This window comes from Saccopteryx bilineata, chromosome 9 (assembly GCF_036850765.1).
Source record: "Saccopteryx bilineata isolate mSacBil1 chromosome 9, mSacBil1_pri_phased_curated, whole genome shotgun sequence".
Lineage (NCBI taxonomy): Eukaryota > Metazoa > Chordata > Mammalia > Chiroptera > Emballonuridae > Saccopteryx > Saccopteryx bilineata.
This window is the reverse complement of record NC_089498.1, coordinates 94,613,991-94,629,824: the sequence shown is the minus strand read 5'-3', so window position 1 is coordinate 94,629,824 and position 15,834 is coordinate 94,613,991. Positions and strand designations below refer to the sequence as shown.

The following is a 15,834-nucleotide window of genomic DNA, read 5'->3' as shown; positions in this document are numbered from 1 at the left end:
GAAAGCTCCCCCACTCCCACCAGCCCCCACTAGAGCCGGACCCTTGGCATCTGTGGCCATGAGCAAGTGCGGTTCTGTGACTTCTGCCCTGTCACTCCCCACTACCAAGCTCGCCACAGACTGGCGCCCAAGGCTGCTCAGGAGGGGGAGGGAATAAATGATTGGACTCCTCCACTCCAAAACCCGTATGTCTGCATCAGAGAGAAGCTGGGCCAAAGCAAAGCCTGCTCACATCTCCTCGCTGCAGTTGTCAGGCCTCTCCATCCGGTAGCCTGTCTTCAGAAGGTTGAAGAGCCGCTCAGGAGGAATCCCAGGGTAGGGGTTGCCCCCCAGGGTCATAATCTCCCACAGCAGGACACCAAAAGACCACCTGCAAGGAGCAAGACAACCAGTGGGTGGTGACAACAGGCCTGCAGTGCCCTCTGGGAAGCTCAGCCATCTGTCCCTTCCTAGCAGCTGCTGACCCATCTGCCCTAAGGGCCCCTGGCCACCTTCAGAGAAAGGTCTCAGCCCGAGTCCCACTGCTCCAATGGACACAGAATGGAGGTGAGGACGGCCATCTGTCTGCCCTGCCCCTGCAGCTGGGATGGCCCAGAGCAGCCCAACCAGTGTGCCAAACACAGGCTGGACCCAGGCCAAGGGCCCAGGTTCCTGGGACACGTCCTTCACTTTCTCTGTGTGCTTGGAAACTTTCATCAAGTCTTAGAAGAAAAAAACCCTGCAATTAAAAAAACCCTTAACTGTAAGGGAAAACTTAGTCAAGTGGGGGCCAAATCATATCACAAAACAGTATTATCACTTGAGACTCCTATAGTGATAAAAAGAAAACCCCTGCATAGCACATGAAACCCTAGAAGCCATGCTTGTGAAGGCATGAATCAGCAGTTACTTAGGGGTGGTGACTTCAGTCTCTTCATTATATGTTCCTCTAAATTTCCCAATTGTGTTATGGTCAACTTCCACAATCAGAAAACAGTTGTTTAAAACTGTAAAAACGGCTTTTTTCACAGCCCACACCATTCAAGGCGTTTTATGTCTACTGACAGCAGAACACTTGGGAGAAACAAGCTGCTGTGCTTTTGAAAACTATTTTTGTAATTTGACCTGAAGACTGAGTTTTGGTTCCTGTATCTGAACAGTTTGGGGGCACACTAGCCTAGAACCTACTCAGGGCCATTCCCTCCTGTGGGTGGGCCCCAATGCCAGGGGTCCTGCCTGTGTCCAGTCCTGCTCAGGTACAAGGGGGGGACGCCTGTGTGCCTGGTCCTGTGTGTCACTGGAACTCCCACATGAGGGAGAGAGGAGAGGGGATGGGAAGAGGGGAAGGTGAGGGCGATTTGTGGCCCTGCTCACTGCTCTCACAAATGGTACTGTGGCTTTCAGAGCTCCTGCCTGGGCCCTGGTCACCTGCTAAATGAAGACATGAGGTTCCCTCAAATTGGGTGGGCTGTCACTGCAGATGGTTGGCATGGGCTGAAAGGCACTCATGGCCAGCGCTGTTCCCCAGCTGACCTGCCCAGGCAGGAGTCATAGCCTCCTGGGATGTCACAGGCAACTTCCACCCCAGGAAGGCAGTACCCACACTTACACATCACTTTGGGTGGTGTAGATATGATCAAAGAGGGACTCAATTGCCATCCATTTGACTGGAATCCGGCCCTACAGAGGAAGTGAAAGAAAGGGCATTCGTGTTGATCCGACACCATGGGAACTGAGGAGGAGAGTGCAAAGAAGGGTGTGGCAGGTGCTCCCTGCTCTGGAGGGTGTGAGTAGTGACAGCCAGATGCTCCTAGGCACACAACTGGCAGCACAGCTTCAGGGGCGGTGATTCAGCCTGGCCTCCCAGACATGGCTGAGGCCAGAGGAGTCTGCTAACTTGCCCACAGACACACAGGGCCTGCTTGTCATGCACAACATCTCTGTGGAGAAGGAACCCCAGAACTTGATACCAAACCCAAGCCAGGTTTCCTAGAGTCACATCTGGGTAACTCTGGGAGCCCCTGGGTGGTGCTGCCCCCCTGGTAGGCCAAAAACACCATCCAGCAAGATCTGCGCTGATCTCTGAGGGCAAACAACTTTGGGAAACTAACGTCCAGCACTTCTACCTTAGGGACTTCTGACGCTAACTCACACACTAAAGGCTCCTCTGAGAAGCTCTGAGAGAAGAGATCTGTTTATGTGCCTTGAGGCTGGTATTTCCCTTATTTTATGTCTGGGCCTTTTCAGCATCCTTTGGAAGACTGCACCCCACTGCAAGAGGTGCTGGGGTCAGATCTAACAAATAATTTTTCATGCAACTTAAAATTTTTTTATTTTTTCAATCACAGTTTACATTCAATATTATATTAGATTAAACTGTACAGCCTAGTGATTAGACATTTATATACCTTATAAAGTGATCCCTTGATAAGTTCAGTACCCACCTGACACCATGCATAGTTATTACAATATTACTGACTATATTCCCTGTGCTGAACTAACTTCGCATCCCAGAAACTATTTTGTAACTGCCAATTTACACTTCTTTAAAAAAATTTTTTTTTATTTATTTAGAGAGAGGAAGGCGGGGAGACGCAGAGTGAGAGAGAGACATCGATTTGTTGTTATGCTTATTCATGCCATCACTGGTTGATTCTTGTGTCTGCCCTGACCAGGGATCAAATCCACAATCATGGCATACTGGGATGATGCTCTAGCCAACTGAGCTACCTGGCCAGGGCACCAATATGTACTTCTTAGTCCCTTCATCTTTTCACCCAGCCCCCAAACCCCCCACCTGGCAACCATCCCAATGTTTCTCTGTATCTATAAGTTTGCATCTGTCTTCTTAGTTTTTTTGGATTCTACATATAAGTAAATCATATGGCATTTGTCTTTCTCTTGTCCAACCTATTTCATTTACCTCAGTACTTCCTAAGTTCATCCATGTTGTTGCAAGTGTGAAGTCATTTTTTTTTTTTTTACAGAGACAGAGAGAGAGTCAGAGAGAGGAATAAATAGGGACAGACAGACAGGAACGGAGAAAGATGAGAAGCATCAATCACTAGTTTTTCATCGCGACACCTTAGTTGTTCATTGATTGCTTCTCATATGTGCCTTGACCGTGGGGCTACAGCAGACCGAGTAACCCCTTGCTCGAGCCAGTGACCTTGGGTGCAAGCTGGTGAGCTCTGCTCAAACCAGATGAGCCCGCGCTCAAGCTGGTGACCTCAGGGTCCCGAACCCGGGTCCTCCGCATCCCAGTCCGATGCTGTATCCACTGCACCACCACCTGGTCAGGCCAAGGCTTTACTCTTTTTTATGGCTGCATAATATTCCATTGCATGTATGTACCACCTCTTTTTTATCCATTTACCTTTGGATCGAAGCTTTTAATCCATTTACATTTAAAGTAAATATTGACACCTATGTAGTTACTGCATTTTAGTAATTGTTTTCAGATTGTTTTTTAGTTCTTTACTATTCCTTTCTTATTCTCTTGCTCTCTTACCTTGTGTGTTGATGACTTACTGTAGTGTTGTTTGGATTCCTTTCTCTTTATTTCTTGTGTACCTCTTGTGGATTTTTGGTTTGTGGTTACCACATGCTTCATATATTCCAAGCTATGTTCACAGTAGTCTATTTTAAGATGATAACTGCTTAGGTGTTAAGTTGATAATTGAGTAACTGCTTAACATATTCTATAATCACTATCACTTTTACTCACCCCCCTATACTTATGTTGTCATTTTTTATTTTTTTGCATGTTGTACAAATCCTTTAATTCACTGTTGCAATTACACATGATCTTGCTACCTTTGCTTATTTACCTCCGTATTAGCTTCAGTGTTGGTTGATTGATCTACTGCTTTTATTACATGTCTGCTTTTTTCAGGAAGATTTTTTTGTATTTTCTTCTTTACATTTTTTTTCTTCTTCTTAAAAAATCTCTATAACATTTCTTGTATTAGTGGTTTGGTAGTGATAAACTTCAGATTTTCTTGTCTGGGAAGCTCTTTATCTTGTTCAATTTTGAATGATAACCTGGCTGGGTAGAATAATTTTGGTTGCAGGTCCTCGATTTTCATTTAAGTATTTCTTGCCAATCCCTTCTAGCCTGCAAAGTTTCAGTTGAGAATCAGCTGATAGTCTTATGGGAGCTCCGTTGTAGGTAACTAACTGCTTTTCTCCCACTATATATATATATATATTTTTGGTATTTTTTCTGAAGCTGGAAACAGGGAGAGACAGTCAGACAGACTCCCGCATGCGCCTGACCGGGATCCACCCGGCATGCCCACCAGGGGCAGTGCTCTGCCCCTCCGGGGAGTCGCTCTGCCGCGACCAGAGCCACTCTAGTGCCTGGGGCAAAGGCCAAGGAGCCATTCCCAGCACCCGGGCCATCTTTGCTCCAATGGAGCCTTGGCTGTGGGAGGGGAAGAGAGAGACAGAGAGGAAGGGGGGGGTGGAGAAGCAAATGGGCGCTTCTCCTATGTGCCCTGGCTGGGAATCGAACCCGGGTCCCCCGCATGCCAGGCCGATGCTCTACCGCTGAGCCAACCGGCCAGGGCCTTCTCCCACTATTTTAAAGATTCTCTCTTTCTTTAACCTTTGGCATTTTAATTATGATGTGTCTCAGTACGGGCTTTTTTTGGTTCATCTTGTTTGGGTCTCTCTGCATTTCCTGGACTTGTGTATCCATTTCCTTCACCAGGCTGGGGAAGTTTTCAGTCATTATTTTTCACTTAGGTTTTCAATTCCTTGTTCTGTCTCTCCCCCTCCTTCTGTTGTCACTATGATGTACATCTTGTTATGCTTGATGTTGTACCAGAGGCTCCATCTCTTAAACTATACTCATTTTTAGGGAGTTTTTGTTTTGTTTTGGCTGCTCTGGTGGGTGCTTCTGCTTTTCTCTTCCAAATCGCTGATTCGACCCTCTGCTTCATCTAATTTGCTGTTGATTCCATCTAATGTATTCATTTCAGTTTATTGTAGTCTTCATTTCTTTTCCATACTTTTTATCTCCTTTTCTATGTTTCCTATTGCTTTGTCAAAGTTCTCATTAAGCTCATCTATTCTTCCCCTAAATTCATCGAGCATCCTTATAACCAAAGTTTTGAATTCTACATCGGTAGATAGCTTGCCTCCAATTCATTTAGATTTGGTTCTAGAGTTTTGTTCTCTTCTTTCATGTGGGACATATTTCTTTGTCTCCTCATTTTGGCCGCCTCCCTGTGTTTGTTTCTCTGTATTAGGTAGAGCTGCTGCGTCTCCCAGTATTGGCAGAGTAGCCTTATGTCACAGGTGTCCTGTAGGGCCCACTGGCACAGTCCCCATTTACCAGCGCTGGATGCTCTCAGGGTGTCCTTGTATGGGTTGTGTGTCCTATTCTGTTGTAGTTGAGCCTTGATTACTGTTGGCACCTAGTGGGTGGGACTGACCCCCATGCAGACTGGCTGTGAGGACTGGCCACATCTGTAGCGAACAGCTGTTGTGTGGGAGCTGACTCCAGATGTGAGATTCACTGTCATGGGACTCAGGTAATTGCTGAGTCCACATTTTGGGTGTGATGTTTCCAGTGCTAACTGGGTGGTGTTCTGGTGTGGTCTAAAACCATGTGTGTTGGTTTTGAGGCCTTTTGGATGGGGCTCCAGTGCAGGCCAAGGCTATCTGGTAGGAGTTACAAAGTGATTATCCATTGTTATCTTTCCGTGTTGGGCTTAGAGGCAGCTATGAGTGATTATGCTATGAACCAAGGCTGGTTGCCACCATTGTCAGGCTTGGGGCTGCTTAAAAAGAGGTACAGGGGGGCATGCCAAGGCCAGTAGTTTCTTGTTTGGGGTTTGTGGACCTTTGAGAAATTTTAGAAAATTCTACAGTGTGAGCCCAGGTTGGCAGCTTGTGTGGACTACCCTCTGAAAGAGGTTCGGACCAGGCAGGGTGTAAGAGAATCGTCAGGGTGGTGTGGAGACCATGCCAGCCTGGTTAAGGGGACTCAGACTTTGTGCCTGGCTGTGCTTGTAGGCTGGGTTGGGGGAGGGCTCAAAAAGCAGCAATGGTGCCTGCAGGTACTCTATTCCAGGACAGAGGTGCCCCTCTAGCCCTTGCACCAAAACCAGATTATTTAGTTTCTGTTTGTCCCTGGCACTTTTCAATTTGCTGTCCCTATGCTGGAACTTAGGGAGAGCGTTTATGAGCAAGTGAGTCTATGCTCAGGCCTTTTAAGAGGACACCTGGGTCTACAGCAGCCCTCCATCTCACCTGGACAGAATCTCTGCCGATTTTCACAGCCAGCTATTGTGGGGAACTTCTCTTCCTGGCTCTGGTGATCAAGGCTGCGGAGCCTGGTGTGGGGCTGTAACCCCTTGCTCCTCACTGGGGACCGCAGCAGCTGAGATGTCCTTCCTAACTCTTCACCACCACCACACGTGGGTGTGGGACCAGCCCATTTTGCAACTCTGCCCTTCTTACCCATCTCTATGCCATTACTTATTTATATACTTGATTACAGTTTTGTTCATCAGCTAGTCTTCAGGTGGCTCTGCAGGGTGGTTGTGCTACCCGTTGTCATTTGTATATGGTCATGGGAGATCTCGACTAGAATGTGTCTCATCCACAATGCAACTTTAAAAATAGTTTTTCAGTAGGTCAGTCTTTAGGCACAAATCAATTTAAAAATGTGCACAGTTTTCACTGCGCCACCACCTGGTCAGAAAATGTGCACACTTTTTAAATGCAGCATTTACTATAATTCCTTTTTCTTTAAAGCATTCTTTAGGATTCATGTCCTTAATAAAATGTGACTATTTCTGGGGCATATGTTTGCAACACCACTGCCTGCAGCCCGTGCTCTCTGGGACCCTGTGTTTGAATTCCTTGTGCTTCTTTGCTCTGTGACACAGGGTCTTCTTAGAGGGTTGGTGGGACAACAGGAAGGCTCTGTCCACATCCCTTAACAGGGATGTAGTGGGGAGTAGCCCTTCTCCACTTCCCCCTTCAGCAATACTGAGATACACTGTCAGAACGGAAACCCCAGAACCCACGAAACATCGTCCTCACTCCCGCAGCAGCACAAGGGCTTCTCCCCACCGCACAGGTGAAACCAAGGTGCAGTTGCTTCTTGTGCTACTTTTTTCTGAGCAGCCTGTATTCTGAATGTCAGGTCAGCTGTGACTCCTACACAGCTTGTGAGCTGGCCCTGTCTGGTCTGTCAGAGGGAGACTACAGGAGAGGGGCTAAATGGGCAACAGAACTAGAGGGCCGAGACAAATGCCACAAGCAACTGGACAATGCTGTGAATCGGGTTTCCCCAGAGAGGCTCCAAATGACCCACTTCAGAGATTTGGAGAAATCTTTTGAGAACCCAATACTGAGGCCTCTACAAGCCTCCTTGTACTTTTTCAACTCACCTGGCCAGGGGTTCCCAGCGCACCGCCCCAGAGGAACCTCCACCTATATAACATGCTTCATTCCTTCCTGCAAAGAAAGGCCACTTCTGCCTGACCAGATGGTGGCACAGTGGATAGAATGTCAAACTGGGATGCAGAGGACCCAGATTTGAAACCCTGAGGTCGCAGGCTTGAGTGTGGTAGGCTCATCCGGCTTGAGCACAGGCTCACCAGCTTGAGCATGGAGTCGCTGGCTTGAGTGTGAGATCATAGACATGACCTCATGGTCGCTGGTTTGAGCCCAAAGTCTCTGGTTTGAGCAAGAGGTCACTTGCTCTGCTGTAGTCCTCCAGTCAAGGCACATTTGAGAAAACAATCAATGAACAACTAAGGTGTCACAACAAAGAATTGATGCTTCTCATCTCTCTCCCTTCTTGTCTGTCTGTTCCTATCTGTCCCTCTCTCTGATTCTCTCTCTGTCTCTTTCAAAAGAAAAAGAAAAAGAAAAAAAGAAAGGCTACTTCTCTCTCTTCTGGGAAAGAGCTAAATAACACAGAAAGAAGACTATGACCTCCACTCTGTAGAAGGGAGAGGGACCCTGGAGAAGGGGATGGCTGTTTTGCAGCATTAGGTGACCTTCAAAAGTGATAGTGAGTAAAAGCAAGAGAAACATTGGGGCCCTGCTCTCCAAGGGCCAGCTCTGCAGGGCAGGGTGTGGTCCTCAGGCAGAGAAAGAACAGATGGGGGATCAGTCCTGAACTGGGTCTCTTAAGATTCAAGATCAGAGAAAGAGCCTGACTGGGCGGTGGCGCAATGGATAGAGCATCAGACTGGGATGCGAAAAACCCAGGTTCAAGACCCCGAGGTCGCCAGCTTGAGTGAGGGCTCATCTGGTTTGAGCAAAAAGCTCAGCAGCTTGAGCCCAAGGTCACTGGCTCAAGCAAGGGGTTACTCAGTCTGCTGAAGGCCCGTGGTCAAGGCACGTATGAGAAGGCAATCAATGAACAATTAAGGTGTTGCAATGTGCAACAAAAAACTAATGATTGATGCTTCTCATGTCTCTGTTCCTGTCTATCCCTGTCTATCCCTGTCTCTGACTTTCTCTCTCTGTAAAAAAAAAAAAAAAAAAAAAAAAAAGATCAGAGAAAGGTTTGGGGATGAGGGCTAGAAGTTTATACTCTAAATATCCACTTTGCTCTCTCCAGATAGTCTAAGGGGTCAGCCCCCACCCTGTGGGCACCCTGACTGCTGCCCCCACCGAGCCCGGGATCTCAGGCCAGCACACCCCGGACCTGGTACCTTGCTCCTCTTTACATAGGAATCCTCTTCGTATACATCCCGGGACAGGCCAAAATCCGAAATCTTCATCTTCCGCCCTTCAGCCACTAGGACGTTTCTGGCAGCTAAGTCCCGATGGACGAGCTGCAGAGAAGACAAGAGCAGGGACCCCTAGAACCCAGGCCTGTCACAGGCAGTTGGGGGGGGCTGGAGTGGCACCCACCTTCATCTCAGCTAGGTACCGCATGCCCCGTGAAATCTGCCAGGCGAAGGAGATGAGGTCACCCATGGTCAGGGCCCGCTCGTCTGGGTTGTCCAGATAGCTGGAGTTGCGGCTGCCTCTGCTGCCAACGTAGCCAGGCCCCGCCTTGCGGCTCTCTCGCAGGAAGCCCCGAAGGGAGCCATACTTGGCATACTCAACGATGAGCAAAAGTGGCCCTGGGGACAGAGGGGCTGTAGGCTGGCTGCTGGCCAGGGGCTGGAGGCGGGCTCTTCACAGCCCAGTGAGAAGGGGCTGTGGTCCCCGCAGGGCAGCTCAGTGAGAAGGGGCTGTGGTCCCCGCAGGGCAGCTCTGCACCACACCAGTAAAGAGGCAGGTGAACACAGCCCTGTTCTGGGTGGCAAGTGCCTGGGTTCCAGGCAGCTCCAGGACCTGTTGAATCCCATCACTTGCTCTCCACCCCGTGAGGCGCATGCTGAGCCACTGCCCAGGTGGTTGAGCATGAGGTTATCCTAGGGTGCCCAAGGTAGGGTGACCACACTCAGTGCTTCCTGGGGATGCTCACACTTGCTCTGATAATATTAGGCCTTCCTACATGCCCAGTGCTGCTGCAGCACGGCCTAGGAACGGCAGAGGGTTTGGATCATACATGATCCACCTGTTCTTAGCAGCTCCTGGGTTGAAGTCCTGCCCTTGGCCCAGCCCTGAGTTCTGCCACTGCTGACCAGCATCCCTACTGCCCTCTTTGTTGGCTCTACGGCAGAGGGTTTGGATCATACATGATCCACCTGTTCTTAGCAGCTCCTGGGTTGAAGTCCTGCCCTTGGCCCAGCCCTGAGTTCTGCCACTGCTGACCAGCATCCCTACTGCCCTCTTTGTTGGCTCTCCGTCCCTTCCCACCCCCAACACATGTGCTCAGACACATGTGCACACACAGTGAGGAGCCCCTCGCAGTCGGTCTCCTATGCCCTTATGTGAGAATTGGTGACAATGTCTTTGTCAGGCAGGGCTAGGGTCACTTGGAGATCATGGCATGCCTAGTCCCCAGTAGTTGCCTGGGAGGCACCATCCATTTTTGGAGCTCCCTGCCCAGGGGATCTGCCTGGAGCAGGGTGCTGACAACCAGAACGTGACCAGAGACCTCTGGGCAGCTCCAGTAGACATTCCTGCAGCATCCCCCTCACTGACACAGGGGCCAGAGCCAGAGAGCATGCTTCCAGGACAGAGAACAAGGGCCAGAGAAGGAGAGGATGAGGATGGGAGTGGGTAAGAGGAGCACAGCAGCCCAGAGCTCCTGGCCTGTGCCTGGCCTCACCATCCTGGCTGCAGGCCCCATACAGCTTGATGACGTTGGGGTGGTTGACCTGCTTCAAGAGGTTGAATTCTGACAGGAGGTCCCGCAGCTCATTGGGGGAGGCATTTTCTGAAACACATGTCAACAGAGAAGACTGCAAACCTGTCCTTTCTGGAAGACCCTTCTGTGACCAGCAAGGTCACATTAGCCACACTGGGCTTCTGCACAGACCTGTGCTCTTCTCAGATACCTTACGCAAGGATCCTGTAGTTAGAGCTACTCTCAGCCCATAGGATGATCAACAGCAGCCTCCCCTGCATCCAGGGAATAAGAACCCCAGGAACCACCATCCACATAAGGGGGATCTCTCCATGAACACCCTCTCAGGGCTGGGCTTTGTCTATGTGGCAGTATTTCCTTGCTGTTGCTATATTTCAAAGACAGGAGTGCACAGAGCCCCCCCACCCCCAATTAATCCTGGAAAGGTAAGGAGACTCCTGATGTCCCAATGACCAAGCATCAGCAGAATGGGGGTGGCAAGGCCCTGGAGAAAGGTCAAGATCACGCCTGACCTGTGGTGGCGCAGTGGATAAAGCGTCAACCTAGAACACTGAGGTCGCCAGTTCAAAACCCTGGCTTGCCTGGTCAAGGCACATATGGGAGTTGATGCTTCCTGCTCCTCCCTCCCTTCTCTCTCTCTCTTCTCTAAAATGAATAAATAAAAATAATAATTTAAAAAAACCCCAAAACTATTAAAAAAAAAAAAGATCACAAGATTTTATAAAGTCCTCTGGCTACGAGGACGATGTGTATCCTGAGAGTGGGCACAGCTGGGTTTGGGTTCCCACCAGGAGCCTGGTGTGGAGGTACTGAGTCAGAAGCTCTGGCTAAACCGTCTCCTAGGTCAGCATCCCATGACCGACTGCCTGCTGTGCTATGCCACTGCCTCTCCTGTCTGAGAGCGGGAGGACGGCCAGAGGAGACAAAGTATCAGGTATCAGGACTTTCTATCACATCAGGGAGGCCCCAGGCTGGCCCCATTGTGCCCATAGGGCAGGAGTCTCTTGGGTAAGTGGCACTCCCAGTCTGAGGGCGTGGGGAAGCATCCAGAGCACTGTATTGTGTCCCCCACTGACTACTGTACTAAAACTCATGTATACATCAACCAACTCTCACACTGCTGCTGGGACTTTGGTCAGTCCACTTGGACCAGAGCCCAGCCACGGCCAGAGGGCCATCTGCCCAGTCTGAGGAGAAATGTGTATGCACACATGTGTGTTTTCATGTGCCTGCACAGAGCCAAGCTTGTGGCACAATTGGTCACTCACGGCAAGATTGGGGCGGTACAGCATGCTGGGGGCCCTAGGGGTGGGACCAGTCTTCTCAGGTGGTCTGTTCACTGGGACCCTAGCAGACTGCCAAGAGCAATGAATGGGGCAGAGTGAGGTAGGAAGAGGTATTAGTTCAAAACAAAAAGGGCTTTTTCATTTTTTAAAAACTCAGATCTTTACTCAGTGTTGGTAAAGAAGCAACACTACTCTAGAACCTTCCGAGGCAGGAAAGTCCTCACATTGCCTCTCCAGGGGCCACCCTGACCAAGGCCATCAATGATGGGTGGGGTCCTCAGACTGCAGCCACTCAAGAACAACCATAGAGGCTGCCATGGGGCAGCTCGTCTACTCCTCGAGGCTCCTTCAGCGTGCACGGCGGGGCCCCCTGTGCATGCTGCCTGCACCAGTACCTTTCAGCATCTTCACGGCCACAGTCATGTACCCCGCTTTGCCTTTCAGCCGGAAGGCTGTTGCCTCGACCACTTTCCCAAACTCGCCTTCTCCCAGAGTTTTTCCAAGAACCAGGTTCTTACGAGGAAATTCCCACTTCGGATCCTCCTACATTGGGGTTGAAGGAAGGAAGAGAAGAGGTAAGGGGAAGAGAAAAGGAATAAGGCGAGACCCACAAATGAGCCCTGGGTGGACAAGCTCCAGTGTGTAGAGAACTGACCGTGATTTGAACCAGCAGGGTATAGTCATCAGTCACCCATGGCCATAAGGGCAGGACCCAAGAGGCAGGCCCTGGAGTGCCATTCCATGACAGGTCTCTATAGACTGGGACTTGATGCCTGCACCCATACTGGTCCTCAGTTTACTGAACATGCCCTGGGCTACCGTGAGCCCATGTCCTCATCTCTCAAATGAGGTGTTCAGGGCTTACTCAACACGGCAGGTGCTCATGAGGAAGCATGACCTCTTCCCTGGGAGTCAGGCCCAATCTTCTCAGGCACTATCTCCCCATCCCCACTTTAGACACCAAGCCTGCAAGGCTCTGATTAGACTGCAGCCCAGGCCCTGCTGTGCTGCCCCTCAAGACGCCCAGGAAACCTAAGAAGACTGAATTGGCACCAGTGGCTTAAGCTGCATCCTAGCCCAGAGCCTCCACCTGTAGGTGGAGTATCCAGGGCGACCTCCCCGGGAACCTCCATCCAATTGTGTGGAAGACACTGCTACTCCCACGGTGCTGGCTATCGCCCTGAACCTGCGCATACCTGCTTAGTATCACGTTCCCCTTCACACATCTGGTTTTCCTACCATAGTCTTGTTCACATGCTCAGGACCACTGTAGGGTGCCTCCTCAAACACTCAGTTTGGCCTGTGTACATGCATTCTGACAGGGAATGCAGAAGCCTGTGTGGGACCTCCCCTCCTGTGCCAGAACTGGGAGTCTGTCTCCCCAGGGATCCCTGCAGCTGGGTGTGGACATGGCTGCTGGCCATGGTTGCTCACAATGTGCCCTGCCAGGCCCACCCAACCCACAGCAATGACACTGCTGGGAACCCGTGTCCCCTCAACAACCAGAGCCATGCTTTCTGATGCTGGAGCACAAAGGTAGCCTCCTCTCAGCACCATGGCCGGGGGGTACCTTCCAGCCAGCTCCCAGGTGTTCTGGTTGTTGTCTTAAGCTCCCTAGGAATCCACAGTAAGGGTCAGAGTTGACAGCACTATCATCGCTGCCCTGGTGTCTTCACCTCCACACTGCATGAGACAAGTCCATTTACAACACAGGGACCATATTAAGCACAAGTGGCTATCACCAACTTGATTCTCTTAAAAATACTAAATATCGTCTTCCCTACTTTATATAAATGAGTGAACTGAGATTGAGGTTCAGTACTAGATTTGAGGCCTCAGAGCTGGTCAGTGTGGCCCTTGGGTCTCAGGCTGGGCTCCGTTCACTTTGCATTCTGGGCAGAAGGTGATGTGGGCCCAGGTGGTGTGCATCCACTATGTGAGCACCCGTCAGACCTGCTCTTCTAGTGGACCTCACTGCAAACTACCCAGGTATATGAAGCAGTTACTTGAATCCTCCCAGAGACTGACTGTGGAAGCTGAAAGCCTGCTGGGCCCAGGTTGCAGACCCTTCAACTGCTGAGTGACCAGAACTAAGAAAGCTACTAGGGAGGCTACAGTGGCTGCTGCCTCTGGGAGTGACTTCCATGGCCGGACCCTCACTAAGGGGCGGGCACCCCCTGAGTGGCTCCTGCTACAAGCCCCAGCTACCTCCCAGCCCCGGCTGTGCCCTGCCAGGGCCCCATGGCCCTGGGATACTGAACTTCCTGCCAGGAGGTCCCAGGAGGGACACACGCTGAGCTCTCCCTATCCAGCACCCTCACTGAGTACTTTATTCAGTCCCTTTCAGAACCTGGGCTCCGACCCCTCAGGCAGTTCCCAGTGAGAATGCTGAAGGAGCACTACAGGCAGAGGGGGGCCTGGCCAGGATGGGGGCTCTGAGGGACCACAGATCCAGGTCCTCCCACTGAGAAGAAGACATGGAGACCTGCTGGCTCTGGCTGGCACTCTGTCAGCTGCCTGTTCACAGAGCCAAAGGGCCTGGTTTCACTGCAGGGGCCCATGCACCCCTCTGAGCTCCCATCTTCCAGGCCACACATGGATTCCCCTCCTCGCTGCTGCCATGTCATAGGGACAGTGCCTCACTACTGGGCTCCCACATGTGCACCCATTCTACTATAGACTCCCCAGCAGAGCATCCTATCAACATGAAGACAGACTGAACACCTCTATTGTTAAACTTCAACCTCTAGGGGTCCCATTCTCTGAGAAAAATCCATACTTCTCCTCAGGGCCCCCAAGCCTCTGGGGCACCAGAGTTCACAGTCTAGTAGGGCATGGACTCCCTCACTGTGCGCCTAGGGCCCAAATCTCAGTCCATCTGAATAAGCACCCATCAGTCCCTGCTCGCTAAACTGCCTCCATACTCCTCACCCCACGGCCTTCTGCCCTCCCTGCAGGTCACTCTGATGAAGGCTGGGGCTTGCTGGAACACTAATGCACTAGCTGCTGTGAGGCGCAGGGCAGCCTTCCGTGTCACCCTCCCTGGGTGTAGCTCCCAGAGGCTGGTGTGACCTACAAGCCTCCCAGGGCCCCACGTGAAAACTTACTGGGATCTTGAAAGCATCCACAGAGACTTGGTTCTCCATGGAGTCCAGGGAGGGCCGGCGGGCATTAGACGAGGAGTAGCTGACCGGAAAGGCCTGGGTGGGCCGGCGGAACGTCATCTCAGCGGAGGCAATGGGCGGCTTGTGGGCATTCTTGTGGTAGCGGTGGATGCAGAAGGTGGACAGCAGCACAGAGATGACGAAGGAGAAGAGCACGGCCGCGGCGATCACTGTGCGGCAGAGCTCATCACACAGCGGGTCTGCAGGAAGGGGTGGCTGTGAGGGACGGGGTTCCCCTGCATCCCAACAGGAGCCAGCATGGTGCAGTTCTCCAGCTGGCCACGCCCACAGCAGCTAGGGAATGCTGCTCTGACCGACTGAACAGCCTGGCCGGTGCTGCTGGGGTGAAGGCAGGAGAATACCTGCAAATACTCCAACAGCGCAGGCTGCAGGGCAGGTGCGGCCGAAGACATCCCTTATCTGGAGGGGTTATCAGCATCGTACAGAACACGAGGACAATCTGAGCAGACACTGAGTTATTGGGTAGAAGAACTAATTTTTCCAGCTCAGCCTTTGTCATGAACTGCGGGCCATATTGAAGCCTGGACCCAGTTCCCTGTCTGCAAATAGAGGGAAATTGAGGCCCAGAAAAAGGAGTGTCTGCTGGGTTTCACCTGCCTTCCTTCCGTTTCCCTCTGGCCTCTGGGAGGTGTACAGAGCTCGGCCCCACTCACCCTGGCTGTCCTCTGGCTCACAGAAGCACTTCTTCTCTTCAGGAAAGCAGTTGCAAGTGCCAAAGCCAGCTTTAATGCCTCCGCGCTCCCCTGGCTCGTGCCCACCAATGATGCTGCCGCTGCCTCCTGCTGACAGAGGGATCCTGCTCAGCCTCTTAGGCGACCCTATGAGCTAGGACCACTCAGGCAGGTGTGTGAGCGATTCCTCCCTGCAGGGGTGGGAGTGTGGGGTTCCTGAGCTCAGAAGTCCAGGTCACCCAGACAGGACTCTCAGCAGGAGCTGTTCCCATGCTGTTTCCCGATCACTGTGGGAAGGGGGAGAAACCCACAGGGTGCCCAGGGTCCTCACTGAGGTCCACACATGGCTGCCTTTCAGCAGAGAAGGGGCAGCAGGGGACAGCAGACACCCCTGGGGGGGGCTGCACCCTGTGAGCTGGCCAGGTTGACAGTGGAGTGACCATCAGGGCACCAGGCTCCGATGGGTATTTTTT

At 51.4% G+C, this 15,834-nt stretch overlaps 1 protein-coding gene across 4 annotated transcripts in view; it reads right to left on the bottom strand.

Moving 5' to 3' along the window:
- The window catches only part of RET (ret proto-oncogene), a 57,567-nt gene that overhangs the window by 6,310 nt on the left and 35,423 nt on the right, over positions 1-15,834 (bottom strand). For 3 of the 4 annotated variants that reach the window (XM_066243688.1, XM_066243690.1, XM_066243691.1), the window contains 8 exons: positions 15,344-15,472; positions 14,613-14,869; positions 11,901-12,048; positions 10,181-10,288; positions 8,869-9,083; positions 8,667-8,789; positions 1,589-1,659; positions 233-370 (listed from right to left, as the gene is read on the bottom strand). In XM_066243688.1, coding sequence (XP_066099785.1) covers positions 233-370; positions 1,589-1,659; positions 8,667-8,789; positions 8,869-9,083; positions 10,181-10,288; positions 11,901-12,048; positions 14,613-14,869; positions 15,344-15,472 — 1,189 coding nt within the window. The remainder of the gene's footprint in view (positions 1-232; positions 371-1,588; positions 1,660-8,666; positions 8,790-8,868; positions 9,084-10,180; positions 10,289-11,900; positions 12,049-14,612; positions 14,870-15,343; positions 15,473-15,834) is intronic. The other variant, XM_066243689.1, reaches the window with a different exon arrangement.